We start from the raw sequence: 24780 nt of genomic DNA on the forward strand, positions 1-24780 counted from the left end.
TGAGCCACGTAGTCTATGCTATTTTGTTATACCATCCCAAACACATTAAGACAGTAATGCTGATAATTCTTCTATATGTTGCTGAATTCTATTTAATTTTGTTTTTATATTCATAAGAAATTTTGGTCTACAGTTTTTATTATAATGTCTGTGCAATAATACTGGCCTTATGGAAAGAGTTAGGAAGTGTTCCTTCCTCTTATTTCTTTTGGAAGCATTTCAGAGGGATTGGTGTTGATTCTTTAAGTGTTTGGTATATTTCTCCAGTAAAGTCATCTGGTCATGGGCTTTTCTTTGTTGGGGGATTTTTAGTTACTGATTCAATATGTTTACTTGTTATATAGATGTATTTTTTAAAAAAAAAATTTAATGTTTATTTTTTGAGAGAGAGAGAGAGAAAGAGAGAGATAGAGTGTGTGAGCAGGGGCAGAGAGAGAAGGGAGACACAGAGTCTGAAGCAGGCTCCAGGCCCTGAGCTGTCAGCATAGAGCCTGATACAGGGCTGGAACTCACAAACCAGGAGATCATGATCTGAGCTGAAGTCAGACGCTTAACCACTTAGCCAACTGAGCCACCCAGGTGCCTTATATAGATCTATTTAGAATGTCTCTTTCTTTTTTCAATCAGTTTCCATGGTTTGTGTCATTTAAATTATGTAAATTTTGCCATACAATTGTTTATACCATTCTCTTACATTCCATTTTGTTTCTATAAGGCAGAAGTAATGCTCCTAGTTTATTCCAGTAATTTGAATATTTTCTTTTTCTCTTGGTCCATTGAGCTAAATGTTTGTCAATTTTGTGGATCTTTTCAAAGAACTAGCTTTTGGTTTCCGAGATTTCTTTCTGTTGTTTTCTCTATTTCATTAATTTCTCTTTCAATCTTTATTTTTTTCATTCTACTTTCAGTTTAGGTACCTCTTCTTTTTTCTCTGTCTTAAAGTGAAAGTTTAGGTTTTTGATTTCAGATCTCTCTTCTTCTTTATTATAGGCATTTATAGTTTAAAATTCCTTATAGGGATTTACAGCTATAAATTACTAGGTTAGTTGAATCCTATAAGTTTTTGTGTTTTTATCTTCATTTTCATTAATCTGAAAGTATTTCCTAATTTCCCCACATGTTTTTCTTGATGCACTGATTGTTTAAGAGTATATTCACAGTAACAATAGTTGTTTTGGGAGGGAGGTTGAAATATTATAAAACACCCAATATAGGTCCCATGGTGTAATGGTCAGCACTCTGGGCTCTGAAACACCCAATATATAAATTAGGTAAATGGAAAGCTTCTCTGTTCAAAATCAGAGAAGATGCTTCAGAACTAAGTCTGTTTGCCCTCTTCCCACCTATTATTGTATCCCCAGCAGTGGTTCATGAAGCACATTCTCAGAAGGCTGGGGTTCTGATGAATACAATTTGAAAGCTCCTGATTTAGCCCAACTTCCACATTTTATAGGTGAGAAAATTGAAACACACAGAGGGTAAGCACTTCAGCTAGAATCAAGTCGATAGTGGCATAATTCACTCTTTGAACAAAGAAGCTAGATTATGGGATACTTTAGTCAACAAATACTTATTATTGAGAACCTACTGTGTATAAGCAGTGTTAAGGTACCCAAGATATAGCAGTGAACACAATAGAAAAGATCCTAGTCTTTTAGAAATTTGATGTAGATAATCGTCCCTAGTGTTTGCCATCATTGGGGTATGCTTTGAGTGACATTTTCATTATAGGTTGTCACTCTTCTATGGCTCATTCTTTCAGTCTATCTTGTGACTCAGGGTATTACTTCTTTGGATAACTAACTAGTTAGATGTACTGACACTGGTCGCGGCATCAAGAAATATGACTAGCCATATGAGAACTTAACCCAACCTTTGACTTTTATTGTTTGAATAAAAAAGGCCCAACCTCTGGTTTTCAGTTTCAAATGATATACAAATTGTTAGTGACTAGATTGACATATTAAATGTGTATTATTGTCTGCTCTATAACTGCTATAATTGTCTGCTTATAACTTTCAGCCATTTCTATTTTAAATCAGTTGTTTCTATACACATGTTATCTGATTGAAAATAATTACATGGCCTTATCTCCTTGGTTGATCAATTTTTATTCTAATATTTGAAGGTTCTGGTATAATAGCCACTTTTTCTTATTTTTCAGAAAAACAAAATGAAGGTACAGCTTTGTTTTATGAATTTATTTTCTATTTTCATGCATGGGGGTCCAGAAGGGATTTTAATGAAGGTGTATTAAATTTAATACATCGAACTTTAGAATAGTGAAATTCAGAAATCGTGAAAGTAGTTAGTTAAGTGTATGTACATAATTTAGAAAATCTTATGTGTTTGCTTGTCGCTGCTATATCTGTGTGTGTGTTTGTGTGTGTGTGAATAGAGTATAAAACTTCATTTTTTAAAAATAAAAGTCAGTGGAAAAATAGTGTCTGAAATAGAATTTTGTTCTTAAGTTTGTGGGCAACTGTAGTACTCATTTGAACGCAACAAATGCTAACTAGTGGCACATTCCATTGTAATATCACACATATATGTAATAAAACATAATGAAGGTATTTGAAGTCAGTCTCTTTTTGGCATTACGTCTATGATTATTTACCATTCCTACATTTACTAAGTTTCTTTATTTTACCTTTAAGCATAGAATCTGAGAGAATTTTCATTTTGTCCTTTATACTTAAAACATTTTGATCTTTCTCTTTGGTGTTTTAATAAGTATTATGGTGTGATCACCTTCTTGTGGAGGGAAATAATCATCTTGTCTTTTCTCCGAGAGGTGCCTCCTCACCAACTCTGGGATGTGGAGGACTGCCCAGTTGCACCTAACTGTCTGACTTCCTATAGAAACATAGCTGGGATCTAACATTAGGAAAAGGCGGGGGGGGAGGGGGGGAATCCGAAGATGGAGTGAGAGAAGAAATGATGGAAGTTTTAGTGGTCAGCAGGTGACCGGGTACTTAAAAGGTAAACCTATTAATAACCCTATGTACACATTTCAAGGTCTAACCATTGATATTTATATTTTATTGATTATCCTGCTTTCTGTAATATGTTTTATCATAATCTGAGTCATTGAAAGGCATCACCTTTGGAGAATGTGTTCATGAACAGTAACTGAACCTTTTGCTCCTCTTCCCTAATCACACTAGTGGGTGCAGGGATCAGTCCTGTTGATCAAAGTATTGTCCTTAGTTCATAACCCTGCTCACAGATTCCTTGGCTGAGTCAGAAAACTGGGTCATGTGCTCTTATAATCTGGCCTTGGCCCAAGCTGCCTCTGGAATGGACAAATGACCGAGCTGCTGAGACTGTTCACTCCTATCTCTTTCCATTTCAGGGTATGTTTTCATTTATTTTCTTTGTCCCACTTGTGGGTGGTTATAACCTGATTAGAACATTGAGTGTCTCCCTTTTGTATAAACTCCCCTTTAGAAATGTCATTTTTAAAAATTTTATTTCTAGCCAACAACCTTGGTTTTTGTCAGAAAAAGAGATTTTACACTGATTGATTGAAGTACACCTGATGCACGATGTTAACATTATTTTTAGGTGTATAACAGTGATTGGACAAGTCTCTGTGTTATGCTATAGGTCTGTGCTTACCACAAGTGGAGCTTCCGCCACCATACAACACAATTACAATATCATTAATGGTTCCCTGCGCTGTACCTTCCATACCCATGACTTATTCATTCCGCGACTGGAAGCCTAGATCTTCCCACTCCTCTCCGCCCATTTTGCCCATCCCCCCACTCTCTTCCCTCAGGCAACCATCAGTTGGTTCTGGGTATTTGTGGGTCTCTTTCTGGTTTTTTTGTTTGTTCGATTACTTGTTTTGTTTTTTATATTCCACATATAAGTGAGATCATCTCATATTTATCTTTCTCTGAAGAAAGAGAGATTTTATTTATTTATTTCTTAAAGTTGTATTTATTTATTTTGAGAGAGAGAGCAAGCGAGTGGGAGAGAGGAAGAAAGAGAATGCCAAGCAGGTTCCACACTGTCAGCGCAGAGCCCATCACGGGGCTCAATACCACAAACCCATGAGATTGTGACCTGAGCCAAAATCAAGAGTCGAATGCTTAACCAACTTGAGCCACCCAGGTGCCCCAAGAAAGAGAGATTTTAGACTTGCAGTTAACATTGTGATTTTTGAGATGGAAATTATGTAGTAATATGTAAATCTTTATCAGAATATTTGAGCTCTAATTGTGTGATTCCAATAAGTCTTAAGATAATAAGAAGAGAAAAAACTAGAAATGCTTACTGGAAATGTTAGGAAAGAATTTCTGTGGAGGAAAAAAAAAAGAATTTCTGTGGAGGATTGATAGCTTGGATTTTTTTTTCTGGGCATAGTGCATGTTTTCTCACATATAAAAATGATTTAAGAAAATAAAAATGATTTAATTATATATGCATATCCATATCTAAACTATGCTGCATTTCATTTAATTATTTGTCCTAAAAATGTATAGTTTAACTGTAACATTTATGCCTCTTCCATTCTTCATTTGTTTTGTTACTTTTTAAAATCTGTTTTTGTGAGAAACTTCATTATATTTTATCAAAAATTTAGGAGACTTTCATTCATTCATCTGGATTTGTTTTAAAGGGGTTCAAATGATGAAGAAATCATACTAAATTCTTGTCCTCAGGAAGCTTATAAACTAGTGGAAATGACAGTAATTGGGCACATGATAACTCTGATACACAGTTCAAGCTGGTCACTGCTTGTCTACTTAGCTTGCTAGTCATTGGAGTGTTTATTCACCTGGCTACAGAAATTATTTCAGGATTTGAGTTGGTTTAGAGAGACTTGGGATCTTTGCTGGAATTTTGGAAAAGGAATATATATTTTTTAAATTTTCTTTAACTTTTTTTTGAGAGGGAGAGATTGAGAGAGAGAGACAAAGCACAAGTAGGGGAGGGGCAGAGAGAAAGGGAGATACAGAATCCAAAGCAGGCTCTAGGCTCTGAGGTGTCAGCACAGAGCCCGATATGGGGCTCGAACCCACGAATGCAAGATGATGACTGGAGCCAAAGTTGGACATTCAAATGACTGAGCCACCCAGGTGCCCTGGAAAAGGGATATTTTTCCCCAGGTCTGCCAAGCTGGGAGGATAGAAGTCTGGTGTAAGTGGGTAGAGTCTCCAAGAATGAGGTCCACGTAGAGAAAGATGGATGACATCTTATGATTTCAGGTGCATCTCTGGATGCTGTCACTGTAAAGGTGGTCATTCCCTTTGGGCATGCCACTTACTGGGTCAACACATTACCTCTGTGGTTCCTGCTAGTTTTAGCTGAGCTTCTGACAAATGAAAGTGATTTGAGAGGTGCAGTGTCCAAAGCCTGCGTTCTTTCCATGTTGCTGATAGTTGCCAACTCTGGCTGTACAGTGGCACCTGGGGACCTTTTACAAAATACACCTTCAAGGGCCAACTCTAGACCTACTGAATCACTCCCAGGTCGGAAGAGGTTTAGGAACCTGTATTTTAAAAGTCTCTTTCAAGGGGCGCCTGTGTGGCTGAGTCGGTTAAGCATCTGACTCATCTGATTCTCGACCCTGCTCAGGTCATGATCTCACGATTTGTGAGGTCGAGCCCCGCATTGGGTTCTGCGCTGACAATGCAAAACCTGCTTGGGATTCTCTGTCTCCCTGTCTCTCTGCCCATCCTCTGTGCTCTTGCTCTCTCTCATAATAAATAAATGTTTAAAAATAAAATAAAAGCCTCCTTCTGGATCACCATCATAGTTAATCCACATATTAGAGTTGGGGAACCATTGCTGTACAGAATAATGCCACCACTTTACGTCTCCATTTTGCAAATGGAGAAAGTCAATCCCAGAAAATTAAAATCCCTTTCAGAGGCCATGTAAGAGGTCACATCAAGTCTTTTGAGTAAGCACTCAAATCTAAAGTCTTTGTTGATTTTTCCTTTTTGCAATGCTGCATTAAAAAGTCACACTGCTCTTTATTCTTAGGTTGGTGATTGTCTTAGTTTGAGTCCCCTAGAAAACGAAGCCCAAAGCAAGAATCATATATTGATGCTTTACTTGGGAGTTGCAAACTCAGGGCAATGAGAGTGAGAAAAAAGAGAAACAAGAAAGGGAAGGATGGAAAGTGAAACAGTGAATGATGCTTGAGCTGCTATCTCAGTGTCTGCTAGCTATCTCCATGAATAGATGCAACAGGTCGCTCACTATCTCCATGAATAGATGCAACAGGTCGCTCAGCAAGTGTCACTTTTGCAAAACAGTGTGAAAAGTGCCTCTGAGCCATCCTCGTGGGAGAGGGAGGAAAGGAATTCTGTGTATATGTTAACCTCCTGTCTCCTGTACCTATTGGCCAGATTTTACTCCATGGGAGTTAATGGGGCTAGGCTTTGAGATGGCCTTCCCTGGCCCCACAGAATGCCAGGTTCCATGTGCTACCATGGCAAGAGGAGCCAGAAATTCTGAGCATGGGACTGATCTACCTGTCCATGACACAGAAGCTGAGGGGTTGGCTCCATTAGTTCTGGAGGAAGTTGCAGGTGGAGGAACCAAGGGAATCTCAGGAAGCACATGAAATATATCCCACACAGCAATGGTGTCTTACTGTTCATATTTTAGTCTTTTTAAGCCTATTTATTTATTTTGAGAGAGAGAGAGAGAGAGACAGAGAATGTGTGTGTGTGCGCAGGGGAGGAGCAGAGAGAGGGGGAGAGAACAAATCTGATGAGGGGCTCAATCTCATGAACCTTGAGATTGTGACCTGAGCCAAAATCAAGAGTCGGGTGCTTAACCTACTGAGCCACGCAGGCAACCCCAACTGTTAATATTTAAAAAAATTTTTTTTAATGTTTATTTTTGACAGAGAGAGAGAGACAGAGCATGAGCGAGGGAAGGGCAGAGTGAGAGAGGGACACAGAATTGGAAGCAGGCTCCAGGCTCTGAGCTGTCAGCACAGATCCATCCCGACGCGAGGCTCGAACTCACAGACCACGAGATCATGACCTGTGCTGAAGTCTGACACTCAACTGACTGAGCCACCCAGGCGCCCCTTTTTAAAATTTTTTTAAATGTTTATTTATCAACTGTTAATATTTTAAAGAATTCTTCTCGTTACACCGTCAGCAGCTTCCATAGACAATATCCAATTTCTTTCCCTTTTCCCTACTGTCTCTGCTCAAATACTTCATCCCAGGTCCTGAGCCAATTCTCTTCTGAGACCTGGGATGTAAGCACCCATTGGTGCTGTCCCCCAGGCTCCCCTGTCATGCCTGCAGTCTCATGAGTAGTACAGTAATATTAATCTGGCAGCCTGGGCCCCTTCTTTGTATGATCCCATCCTTGTGATTGCATCTTCCTCTATCCCTCGTGTTCTAGTACTCAGCTATAGACTTCAACTTTATTTCTTACAATACTAGTGAGTTGTTTTCAGACTCCTCCCTAGGTACCAGTAAACTCTTCCTACCATCCACCCTTGTTCTGGACAGCCCAAGCTCCCTCAAACAAGAACCTTGCCTCTGAACTTGGGATCCTAGGTCTTTCTTGACTTGTAGAACTGGTCACTGATGTCAGCCTGACCTAGTTTTTCTTATGTCTGGTCTACATACTTGATTATAATTTTGCTTCTGTTTTTGAAAATCCCAGGCACAAATGTTTGACTAATTCACCTTTCTCCTCTGGCTGCCCTCCCATACGTGTCCTCCCAGAGCCAGAGTTTCCAGCTTGTTCATTTGTTAATCTGTGTCTTGTCATAACATTTGGGGGTTCTGTCAGCCCCAGGTTCTTTCTTTCTGCTTTGCACCATACAATAACGAAACAAGATTGTGTCTTATATTATCAAAAAAAGTACATTTTGAGTCAAATAATTTGCCATATCCAAGTCAACATAATTGTAATATCCAAGACTGTGTATATATTACTTCTCCTTATAGTTCTATTGTAAGATACTTTTGGTTCTATCAATATCTCACTTTGCCTTTTATTGTTTTATATCTATGGACGTAGAGCCTGCAAGCAAAAACAAATGTGAACTTCAAACAGCGTCTTAATCTTTCTATTAGATCTTCAATAGTGAACATATGTTATGCAATAATACATTTAGGATGACATTTAATCAAAAATTGCATAAGCCTCTCCCCCTAGTTTAAGCCCTAGAGAACGTGTTGTTTATTGGCTTGCTAACAGCTTAATTTGCACTCTTAGTATATCAATCTAGAGAACTTGAAAATCAACTCTGTTTAAAACAGATTTTATTTTTAACACATAACAATTAGACAAAGTTTATGGTATTCAGAATTGGAAATGCAAAACAGTTAATTTGTCGTCAGTAATCCCTTGCTTCCTTCCCCATGGAGGGGTTAATTAGAAATTTTGTTTCAGTTCTCTTGGAAATTTTGTCTTCTTAAAAAATTATATAGAAAAGACAACTTCCTAGTTAAAATATTGGCAAGCTGCTACTCCATAATAAGCTCTCTTCTAATTTTCCATTAAATGATCCATGAATACATACGGAAATTCAAAAATTCAGTAGCAATGGAAAGGAAAGATAACAGCCACCCATTTACATAAATCCTATGAGGAATTCCCAGTAATTACTGAGCTGATGTGGCCTGATTGAAAAACACATTTAATAGCCTCCACAGCTCATACCTAATTAAAAGAAAATTTAAGTATACAGAGCAAACAGTCTAGTCCCATGATGTGTCTTTTCCTCAGAAATGTATTATCTGCACGTCCCAGAAAACTAGGAAGCTGCCTCTTCATTGCATCCCTCCTGGCACATAGTAGGTGTTATAAAACTTTTTTTCTAATGAATGAATCTGTGTGAAGTACTTTCTAAAGTGGTCCTCTATTAACATTTCTTTCTCTGCATCCCTCTTGACAATCCAAACCCTCTGGACTTAAAATAACTGGAGCCTTAGGGGAAAATGTGGAGGAACATCATTCTATCAAGGATTTATAGAATCGAGCAGGTAGATGTGGTGGTGGCAGAGGTGATAAGAAGCCAAGTGATTTGTGGTGCATGTTACTGGTGACATGAGAGTTTATCCATCAGTAGGAAGATAACGCCATTTTCTAAAATGTCAGCTTTTCCCTAGATTATTTGAAAACTGACAAGGGATGTAAGAAAATATCCTCCCTACAGCTCATAGATGGATGCTTGTTGGATACAGGAAATTGACCCATGGGGATGTGTTGAGCTACCTCCATGTTTAGATCTAAGAAGTCCCTGCAAAGTGAAAGGAGAATGAGACCCTGTACAAGTGGCCACCTGGGAAAGATGCCTGTCTTATTGTAGGAGCAAGCGAGAAAAGAAAAGGCAGAAATGTTTTTTTTTTGATTGTAGAAGATAAAAGAGTGACACCTAAATTCACTTAATCCGGTTATAGTGAAACAATAGAAGGGTAAATTCTGAAAAGCAAGGAGAGAAAAAGACACATTATTTTCAAGGGAACAAAAATTATACTGAAGGCGCAATTCCCAACAGTGTCAAGAGAAGCCAGAAGACAATGGAATTACAGTGCTGAAGCAAATTAACTGTCAGCCTAGAATTTTAAATCCCAGTAAACTATCACTCAAGAGTAAGGATGAAATACAAATATTTTCAATCCCACAATGAGACGGAGACAATTTAAAACTCACAGATATTTGCTAAAAGAACAAATGGAGGACCTATTTAGCAATGAAGGAAATTGAATTCAGAAAAAAGAATTAGGACCCAGTAAGAATGGTTATTAAAATCATCAATAAATGTGTGTAAATCTCAATGAGTGTTGGCTATGGAAACATTAATGAATAATTCAGGTGTTTTAAAAGCAAAGTGAACTCAATTACTAGGAAATAACTTTACCAGGGGGATGGGTATTGCCATTAGATGTGTAAGGTTCTTGTATTTGAGGGGAAGAGGTTTGAATTATTTTCAGATGTTTTTAATAAAGTGTAAATATTGAAAACTTGGGACAACCAAGAAAATATAAAGATAGAATATATAATTTCTGAACCAATAGAGGCATAAAAGGAAATAAAACGTTGATGAGTCCAATAGAATACAGTAACAGAGAAGAATTGAAAGAAGGATGTAGTACAGAGAAGCAGCATATGAGATGTTCAACACAAATAGGTCATTAATCATGGTAAATATAAACAGACCAAATGGTGAAAGGTGATATTTTCAGCATAGAAAGTGAAATGGAGCTGTATGCTGTTGACAAAATTACCTGGTAAGATATCTAGGTATATATACTAGGTATATACCAATCAAAAATTAGCTGGCTTAAATATATTAGGATAAATAGACTTTAAGGCTAATGAATATATTAATTTTAGAAAGAATCCTGCAATGTGCAGAAAATCTCCAAACTTATTTCCACCTAACCACATAATCTCAAACTATGTGAAGCAAAATTTGACAAATATGGAAGGAGAAATGAACAAATCCACAGAGTAGGAGAATTTATTATACTTCTTTGAATAAGTGAAAGATCAAGCTGACAGGACATTAGTAAAGCTCTACTAGACTTGACCAACACAATTAATGAGATTAGGTTTTCCTTTACCTGATAAGCCTACCGTGGCTCTGCTGGAAATAATTGTCAAATTTTGCCATTTACCTATTACACCACTTTGATCTCTCTCTGGGCTTCTTTCTATGCTTTAGGGCATCTGTGAGCATGTACAGGTATTGGCTTTCAGCGAAATCTGACAGGGAACTGCATACCGGTCTTTCTTGGTCACAGATACTTACAAACTTCATGGGGAGAAAAGTCCAGTGCTCTCAGCCATTTAGAATTGGTTAGGAGAAAAAGGCCACATGCCGTTCATTCTCTTAGCATCCCTGAAAACCTTTTTCCTTCCTTGATTCCTACTTCCATCTCTCCTTTTTTTTTTAATCCTCCTTCCTTCTTCCTTTCTTCCTTTTTTCTTTTTTCTATCTTTTTTGATACCTCTCTTTCTTTTCACCCTTAAACATTATATGATTTTAGATCTTGTGTGTAATAGCAAAGCAAAAGTGGTTGAACCTTTTTTGAAGTGACAAAATCCATTTTAACCAGTATTTCAAAAATTGAATTTGTCCATAAATAGTGTGGGTCTTTATCATTTTAAAAATTGCTTTTGCTTTATGGAATAGTATAATAACTTTGACAATCTAAGCAGCAAGCCATTTCAGAAAACAGTTTTTCCTGAATGGATGATACTAAACTACTACTGAAGAAAACAGTTTACAAAATAAATGAAGCACACTCTAAAATATGTAATTGCTGAATCCTTTTCTTTTTTTTTATATGAAGTCTATGGCATACTTCATGTTTCTGGTATTAATAATAATAATAATGAGCAGTCATTAGCATACAATGAATCTGTCATTTACCGGAGTATTTGTGAGGTCCATGCTCGGGCACCAATAAGAACATGATAAAGTAACTAAAATGGGTAAAATCCCCAATAGTGTGTGATTTGGTCTTTTTGTTTGTAGAATAGAAAAAAGAATCTGCACTGAAACTTTCTAGTAGTAGATGGAAGTGAGATTAGCAAATGGGCCACAAAATTCTCTGAAAATATAATTACTTGTGCATTCATTCACAACAAATAAGTATTTATTATAAATTAATTTATATAAATGAATTCACATCATAAATATAGTAACTCTCTTGATATCTCATTTTCTGAATTAAGATATGCTTGCTAATATTATACTAAATAATTAACTGTGGAAGATAATGACGATTTGGCTATATCACTTAGTCTCTTCCATATTTCTGATGTGCTTTCATCTAATCATGAAACATTAAGGCAGAAAGAAACCTAATAGAAGTCAGTTAATCAAATTAGATTCCATAGAGCCCTAGCGTTCTTTTAAAATGCTTTTGTCTGTCTATAGGGGAGCTGTGCAAAAGAATGGAAGCTTCTAGCTGCTCATTCTACTTCAACTAGATCAACTCTAGCTTACTTTGCTTTATATTTATGTATTGAAATTCTGTCTTTGGTATTTTTCAGACACAGTGCCCCAAGCCAAAAAATAAGACATTTAAAAGCCACTCATCAAATCTTACTCCTTAATTTAAACAGATGAAGAACTTAAATTCTAAAAAAAAACACCTCTTTAAATTGTTTACCTAAGGTCACACAATATAGGAAAGGAGCTAAAACTAGAAAACAGGATTTTTAACTCTCGCCTTACCAGTTTTATACACGTATCTTCCTTTGCAGTTAAGACGTGGTAGATTGTTTCAGTAAAGCTCATGTGGATCACATCTGGCTGTACATATGTTTTGTGTAGTCTCCTCTCTTGTTGACCCTGGTCTTGGCCATGTGACTTGCTTTGGCCAATGGATTGTTAAGGAATGTGAAAGAAACTGATGTACGATGACCATTCATACATGAGGGCTCTCTTTTGCTGTTAGTAATTTTCATGTACTATTTGAAACATTGGGCTCATCTCATGGGTTAGAGAGCTCATGGACAGAATTCCCAGTTGAGGTCCCAAATTATGAGTGAGCCCAGCTAATACCACATAAAATACATGAGCTTTCCCAAATGAGGTCAGACCACTAAAGCATGAGCAAATAGATGGTTGTGTCCTTAAACCACTAAGTTTTAAGGTAGTTTGTTTTTGCACTGATAGTTAACGAAAAGAACAGTATTGACTTATTGTCCCAACCATGACCTTTCCTAGGATCCAAGCGTAGCATATTTTTATGGATTATTTAAAAAACTGTGCATCACACTGACTTCTTCTAGTAGCTAATGTTATATAAAATTATGTATTCTTTCATTGGAGAGATTCTGTCTTTATTTCCTTCATTTCCTTCAGTAACTGCAGTCTGTTAAATTTAGATATATTTTGTTATCTTTAATTACAGAACCTTGGGAACTGCCACAGTTACTAGGATCATATGTGTAGGAAAGGCCCCAGGTGAGCTACATCTGAGTAGAGTAGGGATGGAAAGGACAGGTCCAGATTGTCCCTAACATATGTGATGCCAGTTCAAAAGTACAGGTGGAAGCCCATGTACCATATGTCTAAAGTTTTTAAGTGGTAAGTCAAACTAACAAATTTTTAAATAGATTATATTCTATTATTCCACCCTGGCAAATATAACTTTACACCAACCTGTAAGACCAAGTTTGAATTTAGAATTCTTGGCCACCTCAGAGTTTTGCCCTAGAATATGATAGCACAGAATAGCTGGGCCCTGGCCAGGTGCTCACTCTGTTCTCTTCCTTCCTTCAACTTCAACAGCATGTACCTTAAGAGGTCTCATGTACAAATTTGTGGATGCATCAGCCCACATAATTAATCTTGGTCTCTATCCTCCCTTCGATAGCCACACATTAGGTTTCAATTCTAGCAGTGTTCCACTGAGAAAACTTTCAAAGAAAAGAGTCCTGTGAAGGTCCTGGAAATAGGATCCAAACACTCTGGATTGTGAATTATGGCATCCCATGAACTAGGAACACGGATGGGGCTGGGTTACATGTAGGCCTGTACCATTGGGCCCACGTATTCCTTGCATGTCCAAAGAGATGGTGCCAGAGGAGACTCAGAGGCCCTAGAAAGCATGAGGCCCTGGATGGGAAGCTCTCTTTCCTGGGTCTAAGGGTGTGAGTTTCGTTGGGGATCCCCAGCATCAGACCCTGAAACAAGGTCTTGAGAGCAAGTAGTTTGAGAGGTGATCTCAGAAACCATAGGTAAGAGTATGAGAGAGTGAGAGACATCAAGGAGAAGCCAATTCAGGGACTGTTAATGAATAGTCACTACTATTAACATTTTGGGCTCAGTTGCCCTGGGGATCTCTAGGAGTTCGTGTAGAATTCACTTTAGAGTTATTCCTACCAAAAGTCAAAGACGCTGGGTTATTTTTCCACCGATTTGTTACATATTTGTTGAGGACTACAAACACATTTGTGGTCTGATCCATGTGAAGGCTGAGTACCCTCATATGTTCAGAGAAAGCCCTCGGAGAGAATGTCACAGTTTTCCATAAAGCCATTTGCGTACAGGGAGGATTTAAATGCCCAGGGGACCTGGCAGGGCGTAGACAGTATCTGCTGCAGTGCAGAACTGGAAAACACTTTGAGAAAACATATCCCAAAAAGAGAATGATAGTTTGATGATATAATGTAGCCATAAAATTTCCAAATTTTTAAAAATCCAAATCCTCTCCACCTCTGCTATTTTACATCTTAAGGGAATGTGGATACTGGCTTAATTCAGAAGTGACTTCCTGTTGATAGTTTATGATATTTCTACTTACGTTTGTGGCATGAATCAATTAAATTACAATTGTTTTATCACTGTACCTTCAGAAATAAAGTGATCATGGGTGCCTGGGTGGCTCAGTCAGTTAAGCATCTGACTTCGGCTCAGGTCATGATCTTGGGGTTCGTGAATTTGAGCCCCACATTGCGCTTGCTGCTGTCACCACAGAGCCCGCTTAGGATCCTCCATCCCCACCTCTCTACCCCTCCCCCCCAAAATAAATAAACATTTAAAAAAAGTGATCATTTCCATGAATTCCACTGTTAGGATGGATTCCTTTTCCAACTGGTAAAGGAGAGAGGCTGGCACTGTGCATTCCTTAAGGTCTTTACTCATGAACATTTCATGAGTTGGAAAATGCTCACTTAAGAACGTCCTTGGCTTTCACTTTCACACTCAGTATCATTAAGAAGTCGATATTTTTAGGGAAAAGGGAGTAGCATATAACATAAAGCTTTTGGTAGGAGCTTTACACTGGGACTTGTGCATTGAATCATGTTTACTATTAAATAGCCAGTTATTCTCTGTCTTCAATGAGAATAATAATTACTCTTGAGTTGCTTAAATTTCCTATTCTAAGCAGTATAATTTTATTTAAATTACCTAATCTAAATATTTTCCTTTCAGTCTGTTCGTGAAAGAGAACGATGAGGTTTCTTTATTTCTGTTAATAAAGCACATGTTTTGATCACATGATTATCTCACCTGGTTTGTTCTAATGATGTTGTCACAACTCAAATAATTCTCTCAGAATGAAAACAGTCCATGAATCACTGATGATAAAATGTGACTGGAGTCCTTTTTGAGAAGAAAATTTTTATTCTAAAATTAAATTTGATAGAATAAAAATAACAACATTCTGACAGCCTTTGTTTTCTCTTTAGACCAGCTGATAATCTTGAACTTTGCTTAGATGTAATATAGATTTCAAATGTGATCCATCGTCAGTGTATTTTAGTATACAATGTATAACACTAACATTATATGTATTATGTATGACACATAGAAACATACAGCATGCAGCATGCTACAGTGCATGTAATTAATATGTTTTTATAGTATATAACACCTAATGTATACCACACATATACAAATCCCCAATTCGATTTTAAAATGATTTAAAGCAATTAATGTTCTTACAGGAGTGACTGATTTTCTTTGCATAAATTTCAGTGTATTTGAAAACAGGTTTGCCATTTTTAACATTTGAGGTGCTAAACGTGAATGAATTAAAATTATAGCTAATTGATGTCATAATACTTATCTGGTCATTGGTTGATAAGCTTGATTTGTTTTCTTGGTTTCAGAAAACTTTCTAATACAGAACTAGGCTTTAATCATTTTTTTATCATTTCTTTTTTATCTATTACTTAAATACTTTGCCATTAGTGGGGAAATTTATGTTATATTCTTATACTACATCCTATTTTAGTGTCATGAGATTTCTATTTATTTTATAAATAAATTTTTGCATATTTTATTTATTCATCTTCATTTCATGGAGGATGGTGAGCTGCAGAGAAAAAAACTAGTGTTGATTAGAAGGAAAAGACAAGCATAGAAGCCTACCCACCATTAAACTGCTGTTAACTGTTGACTTAAGGTTAATGGTATAACAAGGTGATGTGAGAAGTATTATTTGGGCATGCCTCCTTCTGCTTCCCTTGTTTTTTTAACTATGGAAAAATTATCTCAACCTGCTGGTCAAGCTACAAATTATTTTGATTAGTATGGAACAGAGTATCCCTAAGTCATAGAAATGTGGCAGACAGGGACACCTGGGAGGCTCACTTGGTTGGGCATCCAACTCTTTATTTCAGCTCAGGTCATCATCCCAGGGTCCTGGGATCAAGCGCCGCATTGGGCTCCATGCTGAGCATGGATCCTGCTTAGGGTTCTTTCTCTCTCCCTCCCTCCTTCTCTCTCTCTCTCTCCCTCTCCCTCTCCCTCTCCCTCTCCCTCTCCCTCTCCCTCTCCCTCTCCCCCTCCCTCTCCCCCTCCCTCTCCCCCTCTCCTGCTTGCACACACTCTCTCTCAAAATAAACTTAAAATAATAAATAAATGAATAAATAAATAAATAAATAAATAAATAAATAAATAAGAAATGTGGCAGACAATAATGCTCACCAAATATTCCACATATCTGTCTTATTTCTCAGTCTCCATTCAGTTAGATAGAGCCATGGGTTTGATTCTGACCAATTAATTAATTGGCCCTTGGAACAATACAGGTGCTAGGAACAACTCCCCCTTGCACAGTCGAAAATCCCTACTTTTGAGTCCCCCAAAACTTCACTACTAATAGCCCCCTTGGGCCCCTTTGTTGGCCAGAAGCCTTACCAATAGCATAACAGTTGATTAACACACATCTTGCATGTTATATGTATTGTATACTGTATTCTTGCAATAAAGTAAGCTAGACGAAAGAAAATCCTAAGGAAGAGAAAATACATTTACAGTACTTTCTTGTATTTATTGAAAAAATTCTGTGTGTAAGTGGACCTGCACAGTTCAAGCCTGTATTATTCAAGGGTCATCTGTAATGTGTATTATTTTTTTAATGTATGTTTGTTTGTTTGTTGGTTTGTTTATTATGAGAGAGAGAAAAAGAGAGAGACAGAGAGAATCCCAAGCAGGCTTCACATTGTCAGTCCACAGCCCGACACAGGGCTTAAACCCACAAACTGTGAGATCATGATCTGAGCCGAAATCAAGGGTTGGGTGCTTAACTGAGCTACCCAGGCACCCCAATGTTATGTGTATTACTTTTGAGTTGAGCACTGAAAAGCTCGTGAACAAACATCCAGCCACTTTTCTTCCCCTGACCTGTACTTGCAAGTACAGTTGCAAGCTCATGGAATCTTTCACAGAATGGGTCTCTGAGTAGATCTTCCTGTGACCTATGTAAGATATATTCTGTCACTGATAAATAAACTTGCTTATTATGCCCTTGAGATTTAGGAGTAGAGTGTTACTTCAGGATAAGCTAGTTTCTTCTAGATGATACAATATCATTAAATACAATAGTATTACATATTGCTTTACCCCAAAATGAATTTTGGGATTTATGTGATTAAAGATGATTAAGCTATTTTTTAAATGTTTTTGATAGTTGCAGGTGGATCTGTTCTAGTTCCTTTACGATTTGTTCCTCTCAGTGCTGGACGCTACCCTTGTAAAATTTTGTTGACATCACGGTATGATGTGCGTGTCTATTGCATTGAAGGTATAGTAAATGCAGAAGAACCAGAGGCCAGGTTTGAATTTGAAACACCAGCATTTGAAGCCCTTACCCAGAATATTCCAGTGGTAAGTGCAAACATTTTTTGTACTTTTTTTCATCCCCACTGCTACTGTCTCAATTAAAGTCCTCCAAACCTTCATCTTGAACTAGTAGAATTTCTAATTGCATTATCTGCTGCCATTTGTTTTTCCACGTTGATGACAGGAATTTATATTCCTGAATATAAATGTTACCATGTTACTTCCCTCACTAATCACTTCCATTGGATCTCATTCCTTAAAAAATTAACTCTAACTTCCTTAACTTATCATCACATTCCTACTCAAAAGGAATTCCTGGTTCCACCAGGCAGAGTAATGATCTGCCTCCAATCTCTCTACTTCAAATTTCGTTGTGATCTTCACAATTGAGATGGGTTCATGGGCACTAAGAACAATGACTGTAGCTTGGCTATCAAAGTGATACTACAGCATAGAAGAAGGTTATATATTTGTAAGGAATGTTGAATTTTCTAGACTAGAAATTGGTTTTTGTTTGTTTAATTATTAAAGATATAACAAAAGTCTACTCAAAGCACAGAAATTTGTTCTGATGGGATATATAAGCTTGGTGATCTGAGCAGTCTGCCAGAGAGATTGCCCATAATTAGGAGAAGAATGTGTGATTCTAAGACCATTTTATAATTTTAACAATAATTAGTAAGTTAAACAAATATTTCCTTAAATATTAAATAACCCATGGATCAGCCTATTTGACATTGAAAGCATAGTCATGCTCATGCCTTATGTTCACATTGTTGATAGTTGTTCATAACAACTATGACTTTCAAGTGGTAATTTTTCTGAAATGTAATTTAAAATATAATATATAATTTTATTAAAAATACCAAGAACTAATATGTAACTCAACTTCATCATCATCATCCCTCTGACATTTTTCTACTTTTTTTTCACGCTTTAGAATAACAAAACAAAGAATGAATGGAAATGTCAAGTTACTATAGAAGGAGAATGGTTTTATGGACCTTCTGTTTTATATGTTGGAGCAGGTGAAACTGTGCAGTATCCTCTCACATTCAGACCTATTTTGGAATGTGAGATTATGGTATGAACTCACTGATTTTTTTTCCCTAGTATTAATAATGTCTATAAATTGATGTATGATATTAACATGTCTAATTTATGATAAATCTTCTTGCAGAAAAGTTATATCTTCTATGATTTTGATCATCAGTATTCACTCTGCTTGAAACCTTAATAAATGTTTTAACTTGAGGGATAAAATTTCTGAAATTCACAACGCCCCTGGCTGCCAATACTTAATGTCTAGATTATTTTTACACAAAATGTTTAACAAAGTAAAATCATTGTTCCTTTGTTTTTATTCATTGATGTAGGTGGTACTTCAGAGAATACTTTCTTAAGACATATTCCTTTGACAAGGACATAAAAACGTATGGAATTGCTATGTACAAGAAGGCCTATATAAACTCTGTCATTTAGAGAAAGTCCAGAGAAATACAGAGCTTTCACAGGAAATTCATCTTTATTCATTCAGTAGAAGTATTTAGACATAAACCGGAAAAGTCAATGACTGACACATCCTTGACAGCTCATTTCATTAATCAGATTCAAAGTTAATCAGATAGCAGAGATTGTTGGGCATCCGACTGTGACTTCTATAGTGCTGAAATTTGGCTGATTTGTCACAGGGCAGACTTATTGTGCAAAATGAAGCAGATGGTATGGAGTATGTCTTTGACATAAAAGGGATTGGAAAAAGACCCCTGGCCTTGGAACACATCATTATAAACTGTCAAGTAGGAGAAATGACAAATAAACCCATAATGGTGCCCAATCATACAAAGACCATCCAAACATTTAAGGTAAGATTTTTTTCTTTAAGTCTGAAAGTGTTTTCAAAAGGACTATATTGAATTATATGAAATTTTAAAACCACTTAATTTTACTTAACTAGGTGAAGCAGTGTCACATAAGAACATGCTTAGAATTCTACTTCTCGTTAGGCCAACAACTATTAAATTTCTTTTCAATTGTAAAGTTGAAATAACATCAAACAAGTTTTATATTTAGGTATTAGTATATAATCATAAAGCATATTAAAATCTACCTATTTGAATCGTGTACTTTGATCTGAAGAAATTGTATATGATAACAAAAGGCATTTTCAAAATATTTTGGATAGCTCATCCCATTTTAATGTGAAATCTGTAAACACAAATTTTCAAAAGTGTATCCTATCATTTATCAGCGTAAATAATATTGGGAATGTGAAGAAATGCATAATTGTTTACATTATTTTATATGAAGCCTTTCACCTGGCTGTCCTCACTTGATTTAAGTCAATCCTAAAATAAATTTTTTCACCCCCCGCTCCCACATTTATCTACAAATTATTGTGTGCCCAAGAGAATCTTTGAAAGAAGATTCACATATCTATCCATCATGAGTGCCTGAGTTTCAGAGGGTATTAGAGAGGTCTGGAAATTCTCTGGGTTTGCCTCCTGATTTTTTTTGTAATCCTGAAAATAATATGTGCTTTGATTTTCTTCTTTCCTTACTCGATGGCAAATGGAGTGAATATTAAGAATGAAAATGTCATCTTGACACTCCCCTGCTGAGACTTGTCCTGTCATCTCTTACCTTCAGGATAGAATCCATACTCCCTGAAGTGGCTTTTGCTGTCCTTTAAAAGCTCATCTGCTCATTTTCATCTCCTGCCACTCTTGGCCCCAGAAGCACTCAGCTCTTTGTAAACAGAATTTCCTTTTGCTCCTGTCTGGAGCTCTCTATACAACTCCCTATCTTCCATTTCTCTTTCTCCTCTTAATTCTTTAGGGCAAGTCTTAAATGCCACTTTTCCAAGAATGATAATAAAAGGCATTTTCAAAAAAAATTGGGGAGTGCCTAGGTAGCTTAGTTGGTTAAGCGTCTGACTCTTGGTCTCGGCTCAGGTCATGATTTCGCGGTTTGTGAGTTCAAGCCCCGCATCAGCCTCTGTGCTGAGGGTGCAGAGCCTGCTTGGGATTCTGCCTCTCCTTCTCTCTACCCATCCCCCATTTGTCCTCCCTCCCTCCCTCTCTCTCTCTCAAAATCAATAAATAAACATAAAAAAATTTTTTTTCAACGTTTATTTTATTTTTTGGGACAGAGAGAGACAGAGCATGAACGGGGGAGGGACAGAGAGAGAGGGACACACAGAATCTGAAACAGGCTCCAGGCTCTGAGCCATCAGCCCAGAGCCTGATGCGGGGCTCGAACTCATGGACCGTGAGATCGTGACCTGGCTGAAGTCGGACGCTTAACCGACTGCGCCACCCAGGCGCCCCTAAACATAAAAAATTTTTAATAAAAATAAAATAAAAATAAAATTTTTTTGAACAGCTTTTAAATTTTATGGATTATAAAACTGGGGAATAGATGCCTTTCATGTGCTTTGACAACATTTTTTTACCTGTTCCACCATCATACATACTATATAATATTGCTATTACCTTTTCATTATTTTCCACCAGATTATAAACTGAGAAAAGGGGCATGTCTCTCTTATCTACATATTTATACCTTTCATAAATTATACTATCGAGCACCTAATAGCTTTTCAAGGAAGATTTTCCATATTTTTATATTTAAAGTCTTTTTTAAGTTTTTATTTATTTATTTATTTTGAGAGAGAGAGAGAGAGTGAGAGAACACAAGTGGGGGAGGGGCAGAGAGAGAGGGAGAGAGAGAATCCCAAACAGGCTCTGCACTGTCAGTGCAGAACCCGATGCAAGGCTCAAACTCACGAACTGTGGAATCATGACCTGAGCCAAAATCCAGAGTTGGATGCTTAACTGACTGAGCCACTCAGGCTCCCCCCGTATTTTTATAATTAAAAAGCTCCAAAAATTATAAAATAACAGAAATGTATTTAAGATTTAAGAAAGATTTGTTCCTAGAGATGTTATCAATAGATACAATATCACCTTTCTTTATTTGAAATTTACCATTGTCTTTAATCAACACAGGATAATGAGCACTATGAATTTGCCCTTTCATTTCATTCATAATATTTGGTTTATTGCTTGCCTTTCAATAGAAATTCTGTTGGGGAACAACTGAGGTAGTACTAAGGAGAAAGGCTGGGGAGAGAAGCTTTGCTTTATACTTTGAGCTTTAATCATACACTTGCTTTAGGACCACTGAAATGCTTCTGATTCTCCATCTTCATTCCTTCATCTGTGAAATGAATTTGACCTCTATGCACTCAAGATTGATTCACATTCCTTTCCCCTGCTCTTTCTCTCTTTCAATATCTTTCTCTTTGTGTGATTATTTTCTTTAATCTATAAATAGTCTCATATTTTTCCATTATAAAAGAAAACTAGGGGCGCCTGGGTGGCTCAGTTGGTTAAGCATCTGACTTCAGCTCAGATCATGATCTCGTGGTTTGTGAGTTCAAGCCCCGCATCGGGCTCTGTGCTGACAGCTCAGAGTCTGGAGCCTGCTTCGGATTCTGTGTCTTCTTCTCTTTCTGTCCCTCCCCTGTTCTCTCTCTCTCTCTCTCTCTCTCAAAAATACATAATAAACATTACATTTTTTTAAAAAATAAAAGAAAACTTGTCTCTACACTATTTCTTCTTTAATTATTATCACCTTTTTTAAATTAATTTGGTTTTTTTTTTAGTTTTTAGTTTTAGTTTTTAGTTTTTAGGGCTTTTTTTAGTTTTTAGTTTTTTTTAGTTTTAGTTTTAGTTTTTTAGGTTTTTTTTTTTAGTTTTTAGTTTCTCTTAAATTCCTGTTAGTTAACATATAGTGTAATGTTGGTTTCAGGAGTAGAATTCAGTGATTCATCACTTACATGCAACACCCAGTGCTCATCCCAACAGTTGCCCTCCTTAATGCCCATCACCCATCCAGCCCATCCCCCTGCTCACCTCCCCTCCAGCAACCCTCAGTGTGTTCTATGTATCAACTATTATCACCTTTATTGTCCATGATTGCTAAACTTCTTAATTTATGGCAATCCATTTATAGCTCTTCTTTTGGGCTAAAACCTCTGCCACAGAGATCACACTTGACTTCTGGTCAAGGAAAATCAGTTATTTTACTGAGGTATCTGCCTCACAATTCCTGTAGTGTTTTGCAATGTCAGTCTGTCTTCTTAACACTCTTCACTGTTTATTTTATACCATTCTGTATTCCTCATTTCCCTGCCATTTCTTGATTTTGATTATTACTTATCTGGTTCTTTTATTCCTCTAACCTTCTGATGTCTCTTCAGGTTTACATCTTCCAAAGTATCCTTATGTCTTTACGACGTCTCACTTGGCAGTTTCTTGGCTTCAAACTGCCACCTAGGTACAAATGCCAGCTTCACACTTTTCCTCAAGACGTGTGTTGTCTCAGCCCCTCATTCTCAACTGCTATACACCTGCACTTTGACAATCTGCTAACAACTCAAGCTCAATATATTCTTTTCATATATTTTCTTTGTTCTGTTTTTCATTACTGCTAGTAGTCACTTTTATGCCTTTTTAAAAAATCCTTTTAACTTATATTTCATCTTACTGCCCTAAGAGTAGTTTTCAGTAGGAGGTTGTGACTTCCTTAATATGAAAGAGAAAATTAAAAATCAGAGAACATAATTGAGATACAGGTACAATGCTGTGGAAAATAGTTCTACAGTAAGGAAAACAACAGGTGTGGGACTTCCAGAATGGTAGAGCAAGGAGTTTCATAAATCAGTTTCTCCTTAAAAACAATAAAACACTGGCACAAGTTGTCAGAATGAAAATTTTCAGGCCTTGAAATTGAACAAAAACTTAAAATAATCTGAGGAATATTTGCTCAAGAAAAACTTGTAATCTTGGTAAGAGCAGAGTGATTTGTGGTATTTTTATTTGGCCTCTTTCTATCCCCCTCTCCTCAGCTCCTCAATCTTGCAACCATAGTAGCTATGAAAACTTGCAGCCTTGCAAACAAAGGAAGAGGCAGACAGAGTATGGATCTCCTTATAATTCCCATCCTCAGGACATTGTCACAATTTGCCATTCCTTGCAGCTCCCTCTTTAGCAATTCCCCACTAGCAGAGTGTTGCCATTACCTGACTTGTCTCAAATCTTGCTCTGTTGGAAAAGCCCTATCTTCAGGATATTTGCCAAAAAAATAGTCAGCAGTTATTATGTGACACTATAGTTGCCTGAGGCTGCAAAAACAGCTGTGCCCAGCAAGAGTTTGGCCAAAAACTTGAAAGGAAGATCTGAAGAGTGAGAGGTCCTTAGGGGATTTTAAAAGCTCTGAAGTATTGCTGGGGAACAAGCAGGCCACATGCATGGGTAGCATTGTGCAGTTGACCAGAGAAGTCCTGAGAGGGTGCCAGGTCTTTTGTCTCCACAGACATAGAGGCACTATGGGAGCTGGAAGTGAAGGCTGAGGCAGAGTTGTCAGATCCCTGAGTGCTGAAAATGTGCCATAATACATATGCAACGCTCCTCAACAAAGGGTAGACAATTTACCATTCGCAGGCGTGTAAGGAAACCTGGGACAAACTATTGCTGGCCACTAAGCTAACTCAGCGGGACTTAAGTGAACACACGCTCTAGTGAATGCAGAATATACAGGATTGGTCCAGAAAAGTCACTAAACCAGCAAAGAACAAACAAGAAAAAACAGCAACAAAAACAAACCATTGGGAGTTAATGATCTGATTCCAAAACTGGCTCTATTGGCTTATCTAAAAGGCACATTTTTCCACAGCAAAAATTATGAGACAAAGAAACAGGAAAGTATGGCCCCTACACGGGAAAATAAGCAGTCACTAAAAACTGTCTCAGTACGGGCCCACATGTAGGACTACTAGACAAAGACTTTAAACAAGCCTTTGTAAATATGTTCAATGAGCTAAAAGAAATATTTTCTGAGGAGTTAATGAAAAGTTCCAAAAAACAGATAATAGCAATAATATAGAGATTATTTTAAAACTCTGGACTTGAAAGTACAATAGAAAAGAGGAATCATTCACTCTAGGGACTCAGCATATTTTCTAATTTCATTGGGATTTCTTTTTTGGCACATTGATTATTTAGGACTCTTTTTTAAAAATTATTTTTATTTTATTTTATTTTATTATTATTATTTTTGAGAGAAGAAGAGAGCATGAGCAGAGGGAGAGAGAGAGAATCCTAAGCAGGCTCCACACTCAGCACAGAGCCTGACAGGGGCTCGACCCCACGATCCTGGGATCATGACCAGGATGGTCATGA

At 37.1% G+C, this 24780-nt stretch overlaps 1 protein-coding gene across 1 annotated transcript in view; it reads left to right on the plus strand.

Annotated features, from left to right (window-relative positions):
- Positions 1-24780, plus strand: part of LOC125917904 (cilia- and flagella-associated protein 47-like) — a gene marked incomplete at its 3' end in the record, with an annotated part of 51092 nt that overhangs the window by 17399 nt on the left and 8913 nt on the right. The window contains exons 3-5 of the mRNA XM_049623986.1: positions 17382-17578; positions 18474-18617; positions 19225-19398. Coding sequence (XP_049479943.1) covers positions 17382-17578; positions 18474-18617; positions 19225-19398 — 515 coding nt within the window. The remainder of the gene's footprint in view (positions 1-17381; positions 17579-18473; positions 18618-19224; positions 19399-24780) is intronic.

The sequence above is a fragment of the Panthera uncia genome, unplaced genomic scaffold (genome assembly GCF_023721935.1).
Source record: "Panthera uncia isolate 11264 unplaced genomic scaffold, Puncia_PCG_1.0 HiC_scaffold_287, whole genome shotgun sequence".
Classification (NCBI taxonomy): Eukaryota; Metazoa; Chordata; class Mammalia; order Carnivora; family Felidae; genus Panthera; species Panthera uncia.